General features: G+C 37.6%; 4 protein-coding genes across 7 annotated transcripts in view; 1 reads left to right on the plus strand and 3 right to left on the minus strand.

The window, feature by feature from the left end:
* LOC132862029 (collagen alpha-1(XIV) chain) overlaps positions 1 to 6,337 on the minus strand; it is a 32,889-nt gene extending 26,552 nt beyond the window's left edge. Inside the window, exons 1-4 of the mRNA XM_060893845.1 lie at positions 6,243 to 6,337; positions 4,271 to 4,372; positions 2,600 to 2,704; positions 1,194 to 1,337 (exon numbers count right to left, since the gene is read on the minus strand). Coding sequence (XP_060749828.1) covers positions 1,194 to 1,337; positions 2,600 to 2,704; positions 4,271 to 4,328 — 307 coding nt within the window. The 5' untranslated portion in view covers positions 4,329 to 4,372; positions 6,243 to 6,337. The remainder of the gene's footprint in view (positions 1 to 1,193; positions 1,338 to 2,599; positions 2,705 to 4,270; positions 4,373 to 6,242) is intronic.
* A 744-nt stretch (positions 6,338 to 7,081) lies between these two features.
* slc35c2 (solute carrier family 35 member C2) lies at positions 7,082 to 15,563 on the minus strand. 3 transcript variants are annotated; one of them, XM_060893847.1, is made up of 10 exons: positions 15,354 to 15,563; positions 14,253 to 14,372; positions 13,466 to 13,616; positions 13,008 to 13,071; positions 11,430 to 11,502; positions 10,724 to 10,892; positions 10,084 to 10,167; positions 9,757 to 9,932; positions 8,249 to 8,378; positions 7,082 to 7,758 (listed from the first exon to the last, which is right to left on the minus strand). In XM_060893847.1, exons 2-10 carry the CDS (start codon positions 14,361 to 14,363, stop codon positions 7,652 to 7,654), a joined length of 1,065 nt encoding a protein of 354 aa, XP_060749830.1. In that variant the 5' UTR covers positions 14,364 to 14,372; positions 15,354 to 15,563; the 3' UTR covers positions 7,082 to 7,651. The 3 variants fall into 3 exon arrangements, with proteins under 3 accessions (XP_060749830.1, XP_060749829.1, XP_060749831.1); XM_060893846.1 differs by having other exon boundaries at positions 14,253 to 14,401; XM_060893848.1 differs by having other exon boundaries at positions 14,253 to 14,406.
* Positions 15,564 to 16,045: 482 nt separating this feature from the next.
* On the plus strand, positions 16,046 to 16,856 carry taf13 (TATA-box binding protein associated factor 13). 2 transcript variants are annotated; one of them, XM_060894377.1, is made up of 2 exons: positions 16,046 to 16,114; positions 16,214 to 16,856. In XM_060894377.1, exon 2 carries the CDS (start codon positions 16,234 to 16,236, stop codon positions 16,606 to 16,608), a length of 375 nt encoding a protein of 124 aa, XP_060750360.1. In that variant the 5' UTR covers positions 16,046 to 16,114; positions 16,214 to 16,233; the 3' UTR covers positions 16,609 to 16,856. The 2 variants fall into 2 exon arrangements, with proteins under 2 accessions (XP_060750360.1, XP_060750361.1); XM_060894378.1 differs by having other exon boundaries at positions 16,052 to 16,114; positions 16,217 to 16,856.
* A 348-nt stretch (positions 16,857 to 17,204) lies between these two features.
* Positions 17,205 to 19,977, minus strand: tnnc2.2 (troponin C2, fast skeletal type, tandem duplicate 2). Its single transcript, XM_060894376.1, has 6 exons — positions 19,873 to 19,977; positions 18,867 to 18,918; positions 18,636 to 18,779; positions 18,031 to 18,145; positions 17,805 to 17,941; positions 17,205 to 17,689 (listed from the first exon to the last, which is right to left on the minus strand). Exons 1-6 carry the CDS (start codon positions 19,873 to 19,875, stop codon positions 17,658 to 17,660), a joined length of 483 nt encoding a protein of 160 aa, XP_060750359.1. The 5' UTR covers positions 19,876 to 19,977; the 3' UTR covers positions 17,205 to 17,657.
* Positions 19,978 to 21,142: the final 1,165 nt, after the last annotated feature.

Below are 21,142 nucleotides of genomic sequence, written 5' to 3' on the forward strand. Positions count from 1 at the left end.
GAAACATAGTGTTAGATAAACATTGCAAATGGCTCTGTTCTGACCTATAAAAACATAAATGGTCTTCCTATACTTTCCTTTCAGAGTGTGACAGAGCCTATAATTCTGCAGGATTCCAGCAGCTCAACACAGTCATTTACAGACCGAGCCCATGAAAGGGAACATACTGTTTATGTGTGTGTGCATACCAACATACATATTTAGCATGTTGACGATGATGTATGTTATGTTTGGTAGTGGAAAAGGGATGTTGAACTGACAGGCCCAAAGCCTACTAGGCATTCAGAAATTCCTCACTATTTACAGTATATGGAACAGGGACTGACACATACGTATGGATAATTACTTTTGCGTTACACATCTAGTATATGTCGTACTAAATTACTTTCGTCATACTGATCAACTAGCCTACTAGATGCCTTGTGTCCTTAAGTAAATATGATATGTCTTTATTTGTGCCTGTGGCACTTGGATAAATCATTGGTTTGGTTTTTTCCACATGAAGCAAAAACAAAAACTCCAGGTAATAATAATGATCGGATTGAATTTAAGATGAAATTATGCAAGACACGTCGACTTCTTCTATAAATGACTGGTGACTTTCCTTGAACAATAACGGTGATGTCATCCAACTGCTCATTCATCAGGAAAGAAACCAGCTACAGTTTAAGTGGAGCAGTCTTTCTTTGGAAAGAAGTGACATTAATCACAGTTGACAGGAATAGTCTACTATTGTTGGAGTTTTCTTCAGCTAAGATTTTAAGTTTTGACTTAAAACATCCGCTTAATCGTTCATTAAACAAAAAACCAGAGCTCAGGCGCAACCAGATGAGCCTAGAGTGATGTGACATTGGTACATTTAAAGGAATTTAAAATTACTTAATTGGGCAGAAGAAAGAAACATTTCTACAGACTGATAATGAATAGATGGAATTGGGGTGTTGGGGATGGAATAGGAATAGTGCTAGGAATGGATTCACTAGGAAAGTGGACTACTATATTTTGAATTAATCAACTACATGGTTAAAAAATGAACATTGCTAGTTCTGGTCTTAGTATAAACTACTCTTCCTGTATCATTTTTTTTAACTTATCTTACAGCATCTTTGAATATTTCTAATCTATCCTGTCTATACTTGCTTTGACAGTCCTGTTTCCTCCCGAACTCTCTACTTGTACAGTATTTCTCTTACTTGTGAAGCGTCTTTTAGCGATGAGTTTCTCCACAGTTCCATTAAGCACCAGCACTTGTAGAAGGTACTCCTGTGTGGAGTCGAGGCCTGCCACGGTGGCCCGTCCACGGGTTGTGGTCAGCATCAGTTCTGGCTGAGGAACTTCTAGAAGATGTGAACAGAAAAATCAATATTATAGATAAACAACAGCTTATTATACACTACATGGTCAAAGTTTTGGGACACCTGACCATCATACCCAATGGTAAGCCTTCCTGATGCCACAAAGTTTATTGTCTAGAATGTCTATGTACCTTATAACATTAATCCCAAACCTCTTCCAGCATAAAAATGCACCTGTGCATATAGCAAGGTCCATAAAGACATGGATTTCCAAAGATGGTGTTAAAGAACTCAATTGGCCTGGAAAAAGTCCTGACCTTCAACCCCACTAAACACCTTTGGGACAAACTGGAATGCTGAATGTGTGCTCAACTATACAATCTCACTAATGCAATTAAAGCTGAATGGGTACAAATCTCAACAGCCATGCTCCAAAATGTAGTGTAAAGCCTTCATAACAGTGAACAATGGATCAACTCTATATAAATGGCCGTAGTTTTGGAATGAGGTGTTTAACAAGAACATAAGAGTGCAATGATAAGGTGTCCACATACTTTGAGCCAGCAGTCAGAAAGTCATCTGAAAATTAAAAGTTGAAGATACTATTTTGGGCTGTTAAATCTGTTCCTGTGTTTGGAATGTCTTACAGCCATCTCCATACACCTGAACATTTTTGTAGTAAGGTGCGTTAAATAATGAATAGATATTGCACCACTGATAGAATGTATCACCTCTATCGCTCTTCTCAGCTAGATTAAAGAGGAAACGAAGGAAAAATGATTTGTAAGCTGACTGACAGTCTGTTCATTCTCAGTTAACTAATTTAGCTTGTTTTACTGGAGCTGAATCTATGACTGACAAAAAAAAAATCAATACCACAATGTTGTTGTAACAAAACTAGTTACTTCCTGTTCCTTCCATGCAGGTGTGTGTGAGTGTAAGAAATGCCTTAGCGCTTATGCTGTCTAGATCACTTAAGTCAAGAGAACCCTAGCCTGCAGCCAAAATATCTGCCTGGGCTTTCTGACCTAAAACAGTCTTTAGAAATGCATAGTATGTAGCATAACACACTAAATCATGATTCATAAGGAAAAGTAATGTTTAAATAGTAAAACATATACAGTACATGATTATTTATAATTCTAGGTCACCGTAGGGCCATAAATTTGACAGTATTTTAGATCATTTTCGAAAGAAAGGCAAGATATCTGAGGTAAATTATGAAACATAAAGCCAATCACTGCAAGTAGAGATTAGTGCGAGTCCCACTTTAGAATAAGAATCTGTCACAAGCTATTTCTCACCTGAGATTGGTCTAACTCTGACTTTGTAGCCTTGCACGGGCCCCTCAGCCTCTTTCCATTTCATCTGGAGCCGGTCCTCTGACAAAACCGTCAGCTTTAATCGACCTGAGGATATAAAGATGTATTGAAAGTAGGATAGTAAGCAATACAATCACAAATAAACACATACAGTAGTCAAATATAACAGTTCATGTGAAGGTTCCTTTACAGTTCATGTAAAGGACAAAGTATGTGACTGCATGCACAGACTGCTTGATGACAAAAAACAGTCTGTAAATGTAAGACATGCATGAGAAATAAGGTCATGTAGTGGGGTTTTGGGGGCGATGCTCAGTGGAAATGCCTGAAGATCAAAGACATTTACAGCAACAATATCTCAATGCCTTCTGTTTGCCTCTCCACAGAGAGGCTGTAAAACACTGGGCGTCTCTAGCGTTTCTCTCTTCTCTTTTCCTCCCTCAGAAAATCCTTGCTCAACTCTGTCCTTGTCTTCAGCTGATCTGCATAATTTCCACATGCTGTCTTCTAACAATTCTCCCTTTTTATGCCCATGTATCCATGTTCCTTGCTCTGCTCCAGCTGTCCTGGCTTGCTCAAAGCAGGCTCTTTACTGTCCTACAAGAGTACAGAGACACAAGGGGCACAGGAAATCCCTATTTCAAGGGACTGAAGGTTAGCACTTGCCATGTGACCAAAAACAGATTTGTGTTAAATTGGTAATGCATTGGTATTGACCTTCAGTTAACCCTAACTATAGCCTGAAGGCCTTTCTGTGTTAAGATATTCTCTCGTTAGTAGAGAGCAGTAATAGAAAGAGGGTGGAAAAAAAGTCTGGGTTTTAATAACAGCTGGCAAAAGATCAGATATCTCGTAAGATTTTCTTTGCCCAAGTAAAGCCCATATATATATATATATATATATATATATATATATATATATATATATATATATATATATATATATATAAAATTCACACACACTACATTGCACACATTTACACTGCTGGGCTGGTTTGACTATTGCAGAAACTGCTGATCTCTTTGGGATATTCACACACAACAGTCTTTACAGACTCTACAGTTTATACAGAATAGTGTAAAAAACAAAAAAAATGTATTGTTGATAAGAGAGATCAGAGGAGAATGACCAGTCTGGTCTGAGCGGCCAGAAAGCATCAAAACTTGCTGCAAAGACCACAACAGTAGAAGACCACATCAGAATCCTCTCTCCATTTCTGAGGATAGTGTGATCAGGATGCCAGTGGTGGCACTTCTGCTTATATATGTACAGTATATATTCTCCAAAAGCACCTTTCACAAAACATCTTCTAAAAAGTCTCTTTCTTTCAAGAAAAAAGTCTCTCTCTTTCACCCCATGTCTGTGTAAAAACATCAAATGTACTCATTGATAAAGACTTCAAAATTACTTTTGTAGGTCGGGGTGGATAATGGCGTCTGCCAAATGCCATAAATGCAAATGTGAATGTAAATGGAAATAATCATGTACATGATGAATAACATATCATGAAACAGAGTATTCTGGCTGCTGTACAGCTGTAATTGCATCTGAATCAGACATTAAAATTGATTCACATGAGATTCTACCATTTCTATAAACTGTTTTTTTCTGACTAAATGTTTTAGGTCAAAGATATAAAGACCACAATAGTACCTTGAGTAGAAACCTCAGAAGCCAGCATTAGAAGAATTATTCCAACAAGGACTGACATTGGACATGGATAGAGAGGAAGACGTAAGAGAAAACCAGTGGGACCTGTAAAAGATCACAATAAGGAGATTAAATCAAACAGGTGATTTATTGTTATTAACAACTGTTATTACAGGCAGATGCCACCAATTTCAAGCACAGCAACAGAGACACATCAACACATAAAAGCTTGATTACTATTTTGAAACCAGGAAGCAAAGACACAAGGATTATAAAGTCATTTACGAAACCAGTGAACTTTTGGGATTAAAAACATAGATTACAGACAAGTTTAAGAGTTAAGTTATGTTTACTTTACACTCATACACTCATACTATCTTGTACTTGATATAGTCCTGTTTACATGTGTATTAGAATGATATATCATGGGTCTGACTACATGCAGGTCCTCAGTGATGTTTTAAAGTCTGATACATGTTTAAACATTATACCTATATATACATAAAGTAATAAGTGTATTAACAGTGATAGGTTGGTTAAGAGAGAGATGTGGTGGGACAGTCAGAGCATTCACACGAGCAAACCAAAGGATAGAGCAGAACAACACCATTCATTAGGACAGCCATTAAAAGTAATGAGAAGATGGATGTCAACTAAACACCTGTTCAGCATGCTGTAAGAGCTGTGCCCTTCTCTGTCTTTCGAAACCTAACCAGGGACTGTAAAAATCTTAATATATTGTTTATATGCACTTAGAAACAGACCGAACTGACACACATCTGTTTACGCCGACCATCAAGGTAAACTCAACCATTGTTAAAGACAGATTAAGAAAAGCATAAAATAGGGAAATGATGACAAAAAACAATGTTGAATTACGGTTACATTTACTTTCAGTTTGAAACAGATATTTACAATGTTTTAGTCTTGAATACCCTTAAATGTCAAAAAAAGAGTTACCCTTATAACACTTATAAGTCATAACACAAATAGTCGTTAAAATAATAATAATAATAATAATAAATACTTCTAAAAATGCCAAGGGGTCAGTAACAATTGTTTTAAATCTGCATTAACGTTCTACAACTCGGTTTGGGATTAGGGGTGAAAAGCTCTTGAGTAAAAATTTTCTAGGGGCCTCAGTAATAAATATAATGTTACATAATTGTGAATATTCATAATACACAGTATTATGTTAAGCAGACCTTTAGAACAAAGGTTTTAAGAAAAATCCACATTATTATAGAACAGAAGCATTACTAACATTTATCGCTATAACATATTGTAGAAAAAATGCTCAGTAAGATGCTCAGTAAAATTTACCGGCTAATTTCCTTATAAATAATGGGGGAAAAAATCCGAATAAAACAGCACAATTTGTATATGACAGTAAGATAATGAATAATAATAATAATAATAATAATAATAATAATAATAATAATAATAATTATTATTATTATTATATAAGTACTATTTTTTTAAGCTAAGGGTTGTGACACCAAATATGGACTATGTTACCTCTTCAATGCACTTTAGAGAAGCTTTCAATGTGAACACATTTAATCTGATATTTAAGGCATCTGCATTTTGCGCCATTTCTTTCCAGCTTGTGCTTAAACTTTTGCACCGAACATGAGCACGTCATAAGTCATGAACCGAGCTCATAACTGGATGCTGGTGATTTGCGTAAGTTTCTTAACATTTAAATCACTCAATTATATTAGTACTAAACAGTCTGAGCTGAAATCCGTGCTTGGTTTAAGTCAGGTTGTCACTGATTGCACTAAATCCCTGTAATAATAAACCTTTAATAAACACGCAGGGTGTGAATTTATTAACTGTGACAGCGGGAGCTGAACCGCGAACACTATTAAACACTAGAATAAACAGATTCATAAACAATTAAAGTTGGTGATATTTGTGCACTTACTTTAGATTAAACAGAATGTATATATGTGCTGGAGCTCTGTCTTACCTGAAGAAACGCGTCTTTATCGGCTGAGAACTGTGCGCATTCCACACGTGGAAAGATGATTCAACACACTAACACCTCTCTCTCTCTCTCTCTCTCTCTCTGTGTGTGTTTGTGTGTCTCTCTCTCTCTGCCTCTCTCTCTCCCTCTGTGTGTGTGTGTGTCTCTCTCTCTCCCTCTGTGTGTGTGTGTGTGTGTGTCTCTCTCTCTCTCTCTGAAATCTGAGACGCATCAACACCTTCCTTTGCTAGGACCTGGGCGTGGAAACTCAGAAACATAATGTCCGTAGGTCAAACACTTCTTATATGCAGCAATTCGAACAAACACAGAAGATGGATTTCAGTAGTAATTTGTATAAAACACATATATAATTCAAAGTCAGAACAATATTTTAAAAAATTGTTCTAACAAACTTATATATGCATAAAAGTCCTGCTTGTAGTATCCTTCACAGCCTCAGTTTGTCATTGGTTAAATGCTGTCAATGGGAACTGAAGGGAGGCACCAAATTTGTTGGAATTTTAAGCTTCCAATAGTTCGCTTCAGCGTTCTGGCCCCCACTGGGTAAACTCAATAGGCTAGGCTCCTATGTGGAGCTATCTATAGGGCCCCAAAATCCCTTCTAGGTACAACACAGTAATGTATATAACAGACTGTGACTTTTAAAAGCTGGAGCAATAAAATATTCCATTATGATCTTTCATATTAAGAATATACATCCTATCCAAAATTCAAATTCTGGCCATATTCAGTCTGATAAACGTTCTCTTTGTTCATCATGACACGTGTAACAACACAAAGTGAAGACAGTGTGGAACTGGAAGACCACAGTGTTTAGGGAATGATGACAAATGTGCTAAATCCTTTATTTAAAATATTTTTTAACAAATGATTACATCAGCTAAAATCAGCAGTAAATCACTTAAACTTCTGTAAACAAAAATGCATAAGGCCACATGGAAAATGTCCTGAGTTTCAAATAAGAAACCCAGCTAAAGCTGTATGATAGGAATAAATAAATCACAGACGTGAATGCTGTTTTCTGAAACTTTTAAACATTCTGATATACACAATAAAGATTTATTAACAAACTCGTTTTACATCTTAGACAAGGTGCTTAGAGAAACATAGTTTTTTGGACATTCTACTGATCAGATAAAAGCTTTTAATAATTTGGAAATTGAATTATGAATCAACTCATAATAGGAATGAACCATGGACCTGACTCCAGTCAATAATCAGTAAACTGCAGTGTTTCTCCTGTAGGCAAGATATCTCTGTTCTTCCAACACTCCTAATGTGCAGAATATGATCTACCACATGCTCCACAGGCCTCTGATCAACATGATCATGCTTGTGGATTTCTTCTTCTTCTGCTTGGATTGCAATGCTCACAGTGTCATCATTTTAGTTTATCCCTCATCGTCTGTCTCAGAGCAATCACCTCTGGAAATCAGAAGAGGGAGCTCCATGTCTGGGTTTTCTCTGCCTGGAAGTGATCTTACTGCAGATCCATTACCTAAAAAACACAACAGTCTAACATGCTTACAGCGAAAAAACCTTGATCAGTGAAAACCTTATATAAAAATAATAATTTATAAAAATATCTATTAAAGGACTAATGTGTGAGTCATAATTACTGATGCATTGATGCCTATAGTAGTATCATGTATATTTCTGATACTGTGTTCATTTATTCACAAAAAATGCTCCGAAACAAACATCCAATACTATGTCATATAACGTAACACAAGCCTAAAGTACAGTGTGGTGCGAGATGAAAACAGATGAAACAAAATAACAGCAAACCTGTCATGATATTTGATTTCATGATTTCTTTCTGAAGTATGAGGAAATATAATTTAAGTAACCTTAATAAGCAATTAAATAGGGTCTTTATTAGATAACTGATGGTTAGTTGTTTGTGCTAGTTGACATATTTCATGAAGAGACTTTTGCTATGCCCTGGATAGGATAATAATAATATAAAATAGGAAAAAAACACAAACCTTTGCTGTAGTATGTCTTGAGACCCACATGTAGCGAGATACCCAACAGACAAACAACAAACCCCAACCAGTTCACGGTGCTCATTTTGTCTTCCAAAAATTCTACTGCAAGCAGCAAAGTGCACACCTCCTGTAGACAGAGAAAGAGGGAGAAAAGGAAGACAAGAATCCAATGTTCACTGGCATTAATAAACACATTAGTGTTTTTATTTTACAGGTTGTTTTCTTTTATGATTGTGGTGGAGAAATTCTGTCTAGACTCTTTCACGTGTTCAATTGAGTTGTGATTTGGTAACAGTGAAGGCTTCAGCATAGGATTTCCATGATCTATTTTCCAGCAAGCCCTGTGGACGGGAACCAGGGAAGAGACCAGCGCCATCAGAATAGAAACAATTCATGACTGGATAAAGGTGATCAGTGATGTCTCCTCTTGTCAAATCATGACAGAAAAACTCTCTCCTACACAATTAGAGCATTTATTCTTCAACATGGATCTACTCTAGGACTCCAATCTCATCCAGAAAGAGCTGGTGTATGCGCAGGTTTTCATTTCAACCAAGCAGAAGCTACACCTGAGTCTACTACAAACTAGGATCAGCTGAGTAAATAAGTGGAATCAGGTCTGCTGGATTGGAATGAAGAAAGAGAAGCTTCACTTAACTTGTTGTACACACTATCTGCAAAAGGTAATAGCTAATAAATCCCAGCAGCTAACATCATCATGGTTGGTGACATTATCATATTGCATTCGAGATACCCCAAACATTAAAAACCCAACTCTATAATCAACAGCTATAGATGTCTGTGAATCAGACATTACTTTCTATTACCTACATTATTTGCTCTTGCAAAAATAACTGCATTTCACCAATAATAATTACAATAATTAACATTACAATAATTTCTTAATAACCTTAAGAAAATATTGCTGGATATTGAGCATATTGCTTATTCAGAAGGTGATTGACTAATGGTCCCCAGGCAATTTGGAATAGGCCAATTCCCAACCACTAGCTATCACTCCCCTATCACATGACTGCTACTAATGGAGGAGAGTGGGGGAAACAGAATAAAACAGAAGCCTTTGTTTAGTCACAAATTTATTACAGCACAGTGAAAATCTTCCGTCGCAAATCCTGACTTTGAAGGTTGGGGTCAGAGAGCAGGATCAACCATGATACAGCACCCCTGGAGCAGTGAGGACCTGAGGGTCCAACAGAGGCTTGGCAGTGCTGGGGCTAGATCCCAGGTCTTCCAATCAACAACCCAGAGCCAGTGTAACATGGGGCATGTAGTCACGGAGAAGTGTAACACAGTCAGAGGAAAGTGCTATCTGCCCTCTTGCATAATCATAGGATTATAAATACCTGAGAAAAGCCAGTGTCACTCCAAATCCCCAGGGAGAGAATGAGTACATCATTCCCACCAAGAGAGCACTTGGAAGTGATTAAAACAATTCTTTTCTCTGAGGAGAAAATGGTTAATGCTAATTAAGTGTGTACATTCACCTTAAAGATGCCTGCAACGGAGAGTGTGAGGCTGGAGGTACGGGAAACAAGCAGGAACTCAGAGAATCCGAGCCCAAAGGCCAGGGAGCCTCCTACAAACAGAGTGAAGAGAGAGTAGAGCAGTGGCTGGAGCTCATTCACCCGGAACAGCTTCTCTGTTGTAGCCAGATTCAGACCTACTCATGCATACACACACAAAACAAGACAATCTGTCATGAACTAAGGCTTGCAGCATGTCACACTGTCTTTGTACATTTTTAAAGAGGAACACAATAATAATATAATGGGATCCAAAGTAAACAACAATAGTAATTGTATTAGACAAACCTTCATTGAACAGGAAAAGAGGAAACAGCCCCATGAACATTAGTGGCTGCAGGTGGTACATGGTGTCTATAGGGTTATGGAGCCCTGCATTGAAGAAAAACATGCAGATCTTTACAAATCATAGCAATTTTTTTTAATACATACATTTTAATATGTACTCCTTTATTCTGAACTATAGACAGGGTTGAAGGCTTAACTTTCAGGATTTGAACTTTCAATCATTAGTCAGCAACTCAAAAGAAAAATCCACCATTAAGAAGAATCTAAACTTTATAACTAGTACATGCAACTCAAATATCCAAGATATTTACTAAAGAAATTCTCAATTGACAGTTGGAACCAAGCCTCTACTGTGTCCCATGTGTCACAGGAATGACAAAAAATCAGCACCAACCAACAAATAAGCAGCCAGTTGCTAAGCAGAGCACAAATATTCCAAGAGTTCAGATTGGATTTTTATTTAACCACTGAGCCAATGATTTATACTATAATAATTTTAGTTTTTCTATTTTATTTCTCATTTTTACTTTATTAATTGTTATATTACATCTTACAGAATTATGTTATTAAAATAATTTGATTGTATTAATTATGATTTGTCCCGCATTGTGCCCACATGCTCTGTTACCACAGGACTCACCGAGCTCTGCTTTCTGCATGAGGAGCTGTGTGAGGGTCCATCGGATCCCACCGATAAAGGAGGCCAGCAGGACCATGATGAAGCCCTCCAGGTTAAACTGAGTGGATTTAAGCGTAAACATAAATAATCCGCCAGCTATTAGCAGCACAACCAGGATCAGGAATGGGTTCTGGAGGGGGAAAAGCAAACTAATCAAAACACAAATCATGTCATGGCCTCACTAATCAAAGACATTTCATTCACCTAAATCAGAAAGACCAGGTACAGTTCTAATGTGCTAAGTGCCACCATCTAGCTGTCCAAAACCCAGGACAGGTGGAGGGTTTAATAGTCGACAAACATACAGAAAATCTAAAGGTTTCGAATCTAGGCCTATGCATTCTTTGCAGCTCATCAGATAGGTTACTCTGCTTCATTGTTGTGCTAAGATCTTCCATTCCCACTAAAAATTACTGAATCAAAAGTAGAGTCTCAGGGATTTTAGTTACTTGCAATGGTACTGCATAGAATTCTTGCATATTGCAAGAAAAATAGAAAAATGGTTATATGTCAGACCTCCCTCAGAGTCTGATTCTCTTTGATTACAAAGAAAGCAGTAGAAACAAAAATATACGTGTCATCTGATACGTGTTAAAATATGTGAGCTGCCACACTTCACAGCTGACAAAGAAATAATCTATTCTGAATATATTATTGAAAAGCTCACCGGTTCTTCCAATTTGAAGAGCAGCGAGAAAAAGAGAATGAAGAGCACTGCAGAAGACTTGGTCATTGTGTACCTACAGGAAAAGGTACGGTGATGAGATGTTTTAAAAACACAACACATTGTACAGTTTCAGACATATGATCTAATCTAAATCAGTTATGTCTGTGCAAAAAGCACTTGAATGCAGAATGAACTAAATGAACTGATGCGATGCTCCTGCTTTGCCTATTCAAAGACAACTCAATTTAATACGAGTCAAACTTTTACTTATTTATTATTCGTTTAACGCAATGCCATCTTCCAGGTAGGTCAAACAGGACGTCCCTTAGATTCTTACAATAAATTCTTCTACATTTTCACCCGCATCAAAATCAACAGTAATATAAGGATCTTTACTTTATAATTCAATAAGAATTAGATTTTTTCAGGTGAGACAGAGATACTATATAAATATTTTTTGAGTAAAAGCACTGAATAAAACTGTTAGGAGCAGAACAATCCCTTAGTATATCCTTAACAATCATTCTTGTTTTAGATATTTTTTCACTGTTCAATAAAAACGCAAGGGGGCACGGTGGCTTAGTGGTTAGCACGTTCGCCTCACACCTCCAGGGTCGGGGTTCGATTCCCGCCTCCACCTTGTGTGTGTGGAGTATGCATGTTCTCCCCGTGCCTCGGGGGTTTCCTCCGGGTACTCCGGTTTCCTCCCCCGGTCCAAAGACATGCATGGTAGGTTGATTGGCATCTCTGAAAATTGTCCCTAGTGTGTGAATGAGAGTGTGTGTGTGTGTGCCCTGCGATGGGTTGGCACTCTGTCCAGGGTGTATCCTGCCTTGATGCCCAATGACGCCTGAGATAGGCACAGGCTCCCCGTGACCTGAGGTAGTTCGGATAAGCGGTAGAAAATGAATGAATGAATAAAAACGCATACGCTTGAGTGTCTAATACAACATCTCGTGCATGTGCTCTGAAAGTGTTTGGATTCACAGTGGAAATGATTCAGAGGATTCGAATTGGAAAGGGTGTTTAGTTTTTTTTTTAATAACAGGGTTGATTTTGTGTGATGAACTAGTCTCATTCCATTTGCCATTTTTTTTAATGTAAGCGTTTATTATTTGACAATCTGTAATTCTCAGTTTGAGAGCTAACTTAGCAACAACATCCACTTGTTCACTGTCACACAGCACAATATGGCCCGATATCCTACAGACATATTGAAATTTTTCCTCTGTAAAGGTCTACTTTAGCTATTTTATTTAAACAATGTTATGTATTAAGAGATATGGAAGGCAGAGCAGGAGTGCTGAAGATGTAAACCGTATTCTGTCTACCCTTTATTTATATTACTGAATCATTTGTTTGTGCTTTTGCACAGGTGCTAATTTTTCACCCTTGTAACTTCTCACTCTATGTCTCTTCCCACATGCCCACAGCCTTCTTTTTTCTACTCTGCTTAATTATATACTGCAAGGCAGATCAAAGACAAACTGAAGATGCATCCTGATTCAGATAGTGGAATCCTTTAAGAGCAGAATTTCTGGTTATCATCCACTTCAAACCGACATACAACCTACTCACAGACTGATAGTGATGAAGAGGAAGCTCCAGTTGGATAGTCCAATGTCCAAAGCTGTTGCCAGTGCTGAAAGACAAAATTTATTTCAAACAAATGGCCTGCTTTTGCTGAGTGACTGTGACTGTGTTGCAACATGAACAGGGGAATCTTTGAAATAATCCATTAACTAAAATGCATATCACAGTTGTGTTTAAACACTGTATGCATGAGGCCCTAAAATGAGTCCACTGGGGAATTAATGGTCACCTAAAGTACATTTGTTATTCAAGGATTATTAAAATACATTCTTTACACATTGCTTAACACACGCCACACAGTCACAGCCAGTATGGACTTCAGCCTAGTTTAAAACTTTAACATGATTAAGCTAATCTTATCACACTCACCTCAACTGCATTATAAACAAGTGACCAAAAACAAGGGTGATGAAAAAGCCCAGGTTTATGTGCATGTATCCTACCTGTAGGTGCCACCTTGTAAATGTAGTCCTTCCAGCTTAGAGTGACTCTAGGCTTTCGTGTCCAGCACTGCATGGCACACCGTGTCATCGCAGACAAGCAAAATATAATGATGAGGTGGAAAAGGGTCATAAACAAAGGATATCGGAAGTCCTAAGGAGAACAAGAACACTGATCTGAAACAAAGGCCTACAGAAAAAACAAAATGGTACCAAGTATACATTCCCCTTAATCTGAACAAATCTTAAAGTTGTTTTTTCTCTACATTTTGGCTTTTTGTCACGGTGAAAATGGATACATTCAATAGCGTTAATACATATAGTGGATAAATTTGAAGACATCAGTATCATGTTGTAGAGTAACTGAGACATTCAAAAAGAATGTTTTTAAGTCATGCAAGGCAGTGATATGACCCAGTCAACCCAAAACAAACTAGATAGTGAACAATGCTGTACTGCAGTTGTTACTTCCAAATGATAGCTTTATAAAGATTGTCACTTTGTCCAAACTTCAGATTGTTTTTTTTTCCCTTTAAAAAGACCCGAATGTTCACTCACAAGGACATTCCAGCATAATTCAAATGTAAAATAAAAAAGTAAATAAAAACTTGGTGGAAATGACACAGGCCAACGTTTCTTACTTTTGTGTGCATCCCAACATGCACAAAGGAAACTGCCAGTGTTGAGAGAGTGGGTTTTAAAATGAAAATACAGTTTTCATATCTATTGTGAACATTACTCAGCACAACCTTACTGTGTTGAAAGGAATAATATGCCTTGTATGCCTTACCTTCATGAGCCACTTGTTGTAGAAAGTGATCCCGATGGAGAAGACATAGAAGAAAAGGACCAGGCCTACAGTGCGCACAGCTCGACAGATGAAAGACATCGGGCAGGCCATCCTGAGATTCTGCTCACACCCAACCAGCAGGTAAGAGACTAATCTTAGAAAAATGGGAAATTAAAGAGCAGTGACAATATAACAACATCCATTAAACCCGCTGAGTCGAACAACAACTTTTAGCTGCAGATATTCTATGAACTGCATGCTTCCTGAAAGTCATAAGAATTATGTATAAATGTGCTGCTACATTTGACAGTTTCAGCACAAGAGAAAGTAGATACTGTGTTTAAAATCAGTTTATAATAGCATTACTTACATTTGCTAAATTCATGATAATACAATAAACCTTCTATTCGATCTATGGTCTGAATTCAGCTAGAAGACTAAAGACATGTTTGTCACGGTTACACAAAATATATTGTATTGTATTGTATGTTGTTGTGCTCCATGTATCACCTGGTCAGAATATTTTGCAGTTTATTACTATTTATTAGTAAGATTAAGATTGCTTAAGAAGAACAGACAACTGTATAAAAGCAAACAGAATTACATTTATTTATTATTATTATTATTATTATTATTAACAAGAAGAAGAAGGCCACAGTGAAATAAATTACTTTTTAATCATCTCACAAATTTTATAATGTATTACTTTGAAGATTCGCTCTTTAAGTGTAAATTCCAGTACTTTATATTTTTGCTGAATGAAATGTCACATCTCTCATGTCTTAAAGTAAGAGACAGAACATTGTCCTCATCATAAGGACAGAAGATGTTAACATACTTAGCTTTGAGATCCAAAAGTATCACAGCTGTCATGAAAATATACTTTGAGAGCAATTATTTTGGCGAATACTGGCAACGCAAACAAGTAAATCGTGCAAAATATAACCCTGTGTGAATCCATTATTGTGTTCAATCTGCTGAAACTATAAAACTTTATATTATTACACAACTGCTAAAAACTGTTAAGGTACCTCAATAGAGGTGGTGACTCAATAGGGGTATGAATACAAGGTTAGCCGTTTGTGCTGGAACTTCTCCTACCTTCACTTATAGCATTTTCCTCTCCAACGACAAAAAAGCAGGTTTCATTTGAAACACTAAGTTACCATAACTGTTCCTGTGCCTCCACGCACTCCAAATAACTCATCTTAACGCATTTACGGACATTAAATAGCACACTAGTCTCTCTTTAACTGGGAGGAAAGAGCTAAATGGCCAATAACGAGTCGTTTAGATTTCAGTTCCACGCGCAGAAGATTCGATTCAGTGTCGTGGGCACGCAGTGCACGCTGGGATATAGGTGACTCTAGCATATTGCTTACTGTTAATTATTTATTTAACGTAGATTATCCGGAATTTCTGACTGTTTTACAGATTTTTGTTTTGTTTTAATTACCGTAAATAAAATGACACACAGATGAGTGCATTTAAGAGTCTTAAAAAAGTGTCACAAATAAAATTGACAAGCAACCGGAAGTTTCATTCGTCGTGTTTTGGGAGTTTAATTTATGTATTGCCAGATCAGTATGTTTTAAACAAATGAGACTTGTGTCTGAACCTCTGATGTTCAATGTTTTTGTTTTTAGGTTTTTGAATAGTTTTTTGTTTTTGTAATTTTTTTGTAACCCTAACTAAATATTTATTGATGGATTGATTGATTGTAATTGTCTATTACATATTGTCTATTGTCTATATTGTCTGTGTATTATTGTGTTACGTATATTTGGCAACCCGTTCAACCGGAAGTCAGAAGTCGGTGTTTTCTTCCAGAGTGTTTCCGAGAGCGTTGATCCAGATATTCGGTAAGAAGCTCGCTTTAAATCTACCAGCGCGAATATAATTAATACAAACACGATATGACACTTGTAACTGTGACTGACTAAAGCACTCAATGTTTACAGCAGCTGTTTAAAGGCTCCTGATGGCTGAGGAAGACGATGATCAGGGTTTTGATGAGGAATTGGATGAAGGGGGAAACGGTGTAGATACGGGTCACGGAAGGAGGAAAAGACTTTTCTCCAAAGAGCTTCGCTGTATGATGTACGGCTTCGGCGACGACCAGAATCCGTACACAGAGTCAGTGGATATTCTGGAGGATCTCGTGATCGAGTTCATCACAGAAATGACCCACAAAGCCATGTCCATTGGACGCCAAGGCCGCGTCCAGGTCGAGGACATTGTTTTCCTGATCCGGAAAGACCCGAGAAAGTTTGCAAGGGTGAAAGATCTTCTGACGATGAACGAGGAGCTCAAGAGAGCCAGAAAAGCCTTCGATGAGGCCAACTATGGCTCCTGAACTGTCATATAAAATGTTCTAGCTGTGTTCCCCAGGCAGCTTAATCATACTGACTGTAATCAACCTACTGCAGCAGAACGTGTGCTGAATCGATTGGAAACTTGTTTCATTTTGTCTGTCTTTTGTAGTTTTGCATAAACTAAATGCTCGAAGTAATCAAAGATGTCTCACGTTAGTTCATCAGTGAACTGCAGTGATGTTATTTTAAATATATTGACCAATAAAACATGAAGAAAATACTGAACAAACAGCTTTTTTTTTTCATAATATGTAGATGTCCATGTTATTAACATTCTTCATAAAAAGTGTACCTTTACAGTGCTGGGGTTTAATTTCATGAACTTCCAACTTGATATTCTTAAAAGCAGTGTAGTAAATGAATTTTTGTTGAATTTTTGGTTTATTGCATGGTTTAATATGCATGTTCATTGATAATCTATGTAAGATCTATGTTCAGTGTATCAGTAAATATTAATTTAATCAGTAATTGTAAACTTTTTCAATGACACTGGAGGGAGAAAAAAGAAAAAAAAAGCTTTATTGGTATCCTCCTCAAAACAAAAACTTACAAACATCAGACCAACTAAATACGAGCATGAGTTTTATTTATTTTTTTTATTCCATTCTTTCAAGCATTTGTTTAAATATGATGTGTAAGAGGTTTTAGCATTGGTCTAGGCAGCGATGATAAGCTGCTGATCTAGTCTAGATGTAGACTAAAAATGCCCAGCCATGTGCAGTCTACCACCGAATGAGCCGTTGATCTATTTTGCAAAGTAATATAATGGTGCTGCAAACCACACACCACTGATTGGCTTCTGATCCTCCAGGAACATGCAGGGTTCTCCCTTGAGCGTGAGCATCAGGTGTTGCACCTTAGCAGGCCTTAATTGGGCATTTGACTGTATGTCTGTTGAAGCTGCATAGTTGTCAATATGGATGATGAGAGACAACGGACAAGATGGTAAGGGGTCATGAGTGAGTTTGAGGGGACAGGGTTGAGTTGACAGGGGGGTCAATGGGTAGAGGAATGTCCATAAGTCTCTGTTTTACTGTACATTCTCCATCATCTTGAGGAATTCTGTAACAAAAACACAATCTTGTAAAACAATGTCAATTTCTCAGCACACATATAAGTCCTCATACAGCATATATAACACAATCCAAGGCATAATGACTTATCATAAGGGTCTTACCATCAAAGTCCAGCATGCCATCATTGTTTTTGTCTCCGTCCTTCAGCAGCTCATCAATCTCGTCCTCTGTGATAGGCTCCCCAGTGCTGCGGATGATCTCAGCGAACTCGTCTCTGTCAATGTATCCGTCGGCGTTCCTGAGAGCAAATAAAGAATATGATGCAAAAAAGATACAGGAAGATAATTTTTTTCTGTAATGTACACACAGTTGTATTACAGTACATACTTGTCAAACACACGGAAGCATTCTGCCAACTCTTCCTCGCTCTTGCCGGCCTGGTCCTCCTTTAGGAGCCTCACCATCATGACCAAGAACTCCTCAAAGTCAATAGTACCGCTACCTATGATTTTACAACATGAGATAAAACTGTATCAATGTACACACAACAGTTCTGAAGCACAGTGCGATTTTGTGTCTAAATCCACATAGTGCGTTCACTCATTTACTCATTCAAGGATTTTACATTTTAGGATGTTAATATTAAAATAATTTGGCATTGTAAACATCTTGTTTTTGTTACAGTGAAGAAGATTGCATCTACCATTATTAAATGAATAATGATCAAGCGTGATTGTTCATTTCAATGTAATCTGAACTCACAAATAATTAGGGCTATAAATAATATCAACCTGGACCTCATGTATTCTGTGGGTGAAAAGGTCAGGAGTGAAAATCTCTATGCATTCTGAATAGTTTATCAAATAAATCTGTGTTTTTGTTTGATTAGGTTTTTTGTTTTGTTTTGTTTTCTTTCTTTCTTTCTTTCTTTTTTCTTTTTTTAACTTTTTTGCCTAGCCAAGAGTCAATAAAGTGTGTCCAGCTGATCTTACCGTCCTCATCGACTTCCTCAATGATTTCAGCTAACTCCTCTCTGGTTGGATTCTGACCCAACATCCTCATCACGGTACCCAACTCCTTGGTGCTGATGTCACCGCCACCGTCGGTATCAAACATATCGAAGGCAGCTTTGAACTCTGTCGTTAAACAGGACAAACCATTAAGCCAATACTGCAATAACCAGATCTATTAAACGGGAATAATGCGTATTGTTTTCCACTCACCGGCAAGCATCTCCTCGCTCAGGTAGGAGCGGGCCTCCTGTTGCGCATCAGTCTACAATACAGCATGGCAGAAAGTTGTTCTTAAAAAGTTATACACTGTTGTGTTACTATTCTTTCTGTCTGTGTGATATAGCCATCTTTCTCTAGGTTCAGCGATAAGAACGATGCAGTGAAAGAGATGCGTAAAAATTGAAATAACGCACCAACTAATCATTTTAACGTGCGTCCTACAATCAGTACACTATTTAGAGGGAAAAGAATTTCAGGTCTTGTGTGTTGGTGCATTATTTGAGCCAGGTAGTTTGAGAGATCATTTGTTCTCAGTTTTAATGTTTATTGTAATATGCTGACTCGACAGCTGCTTTAACAACTTTCCAGCCACTGCGCACAAGCAGTTGTTGAAACCTTCTTGCTATTTTAGGGATGATCAGGTTTTATCTTCCTGACTCTGTGCCTGTACATGGTGACTCCGAAACTGAACTCCTGGAATGTGTCGCCTAAGCATGTCACCCACTCACACACTCTCACCGACGACCGACTCCGGATCAAGTGGCATTTCAGCATCAATCTTACATGTGTCTTGCCCCCTCCACCCTCCCACACACACACACACACACACACACACACACACACACACACACACACACACCACTAAATTTTGACCACAGCATTGGTCAAATCTCTTATTTAAATTCTTTTAAATAAAAAGGCACAATTTACAACTGATGACCTAAAAATCTAGCTGTTATATTAACTACACATTTTTCTCGATGAGTCTGTTAACACCTGAAATGGTTTAAATTGCACTGACAATCTCACAGATAATACCTAACTGTAATCATACAAGAATCCTAAACATATATATAAAAGATATTTAGCAATTTTGAATGCCACAAAAAGTTTCCTCTCTATAATGTACTCTTTTTTTTTATTTTGGTTATAAGTCATTTGCAATCCTAGACATATTTATGTTTTTGTTTCATGCTTGATTTCTGTGATCTCTTACCATGGTTGTGGATTAGTTTTCCCCACTATTATCCACCAATCAAGCCCAAAGGAGTGGTCAATCCGCGTGCACCTCAACAGATAGACTAGACGTCTATAGAGAGTTCAGACACACTTTAAACAGGTCGGCCGAGGCCACGCCCACTGGCCGTCAACGACCATCCAGATACACGGTGTTTCCGAAGCCACGCCCACCACGAATAGCCAGAATTAGAATGTTGAACTTTTAGGGTTCTGAGGAGCCTAAATCTAAATCTGAAATGTGGGGTCTAAATGGGTTTAAAAAAGGTCGCCTGCTTTTGAAAAAAAAAATCTTGCATTTCAGAAGGTTAAAAAGGGATGTTAAAGTGTTAAATAATCAGCAAATGACCAAAGGGGTTAGTTCAGTTAGATGTAGGGGTTAGTTCAGATCAGTTAGCTGTGATGAGTTCGGATATGGAGTAATAGTATCCTTGCCCCAAATCACAGAGTAGGCCTACAATACTACCGACGAAACTGTTTGACTTATTAATTCAGAATTGTTTCATTATGGTCAGGGTCAATGTGGATGCAGAGTCTATCCAGGGAGATATAATTAGATGTAATTATATTAGATGCCAGATGTAATTACACAAAATAACACTCTTTTTACTGCCCGAGGAAGGAATATGATAGCTGTTAACTCTGCTAGTAAAGTAAACTTTGACATTTTCATACCACACAGAAATTTGAAGAGATTTGGAAAAAACCTACACTTCGTGCCTTATGCTAAACACTCTGTTTGTAAAGATGACTAAAGAGTTTAACATGTTGTCATGGTCGGTAATTGTAATTTATATGAATATCAGGCTTAATGGTTTATTTGTTAGGTGAACATAAACCCAGGGGAGGTTCTCTGCCCTGTGTCATGAGCAGAAATAAACCCCAGTGAAAAAGTGCTGTCATGCAGAACTTCAGTGTGCCCTGAATAGCAAATAATTTAATGCTATGTGAGGATGTCTCAAGCTACGTCCCACCCTTTCCAAACAAACAGCATAATTAGCTAGCTCAAGACATCACACTCCTTGTATGGCATGTGTTTCCTGAGTGGGAAGTGTCTATTGGTGAGTTAGAAGGAGGGGTGATCACACGTGTGTGTATGTGTTGTGAGCTGCACCCAAAATCTAATAGGGTGAGAAATGGGAGGAGGTAAAAAAAATTATATACTCTTCATCAGAAGTCCAATGTTTTAAAAGAGAATTAAGAGGGTGGTGTGCACCACAAGAGTAATGGCAACCTGTTGCAAAGCATTG

This window comes from Tachysurus vachellii, chromosome 19 (assembly GCF_030014155.1).
Source record: "Tachysurus vachellii isolate PV-2020 chromosome 19, HZAU_Pvac_v1, whole genome shotgun sequence".
NCBI classification, from domain to species: domain Eukaryota; kingdom Metazoa; phylum Chordata; class Actinopteri; order Siluriformes; family Bagridae; genus Tachysurus; species Tachysurus vachellii.

Excerpts from the sequence above, each read along its gene's own strand:
- slc35c2 (XM_060893847.1), bottom strand. The coding sequence starts at position 14,363 with ATGGCCTGCCCGATGTCTTTCATCTGTCGAGCTGTGCGCACTGTAGGC. Across the intron at positions 11,503-13,007 it reads CTCTTCATCACTATCAGTCT|GTACACAATGACCAAGTCTT; the intron begins GTGAGTAGGTTG and ends CTTTTCCTGTAG. Across the intron at positions 9,933-10,083 it reads TCTTTTCCTGTTCAATGAAG|GTCTGAATCTGGCTACAACA; the intron begins GTTTGTCTAATA and ends ATGCATGAGTAG.
- taf13 (XM_060894377.1), top strand. The coding sequence starts at position 16,234 with ATGGCTGAGGAAGACGATGATCAGGGTTTTGATGAGGAATTGGATGAA.
- tnnc2.2 (XM_060894376.1), bottom strand. Across the intron at positions 18,780-18,866 it reads GAGCGAGGAGATGCTTGCCG|AGTTCAAAGCTGCCTTCGAT; the intron begins GTGAGTGGAAAA and ends GTTTAACGACAG. Across the intron at positions 17,942-18,030 it reads TGCTTCCGTGTGTTTGACAA|GAACGCCGACGGATACATTG; the intron begins GTATGTACTGTA and ends ATTTGCTCTCAG.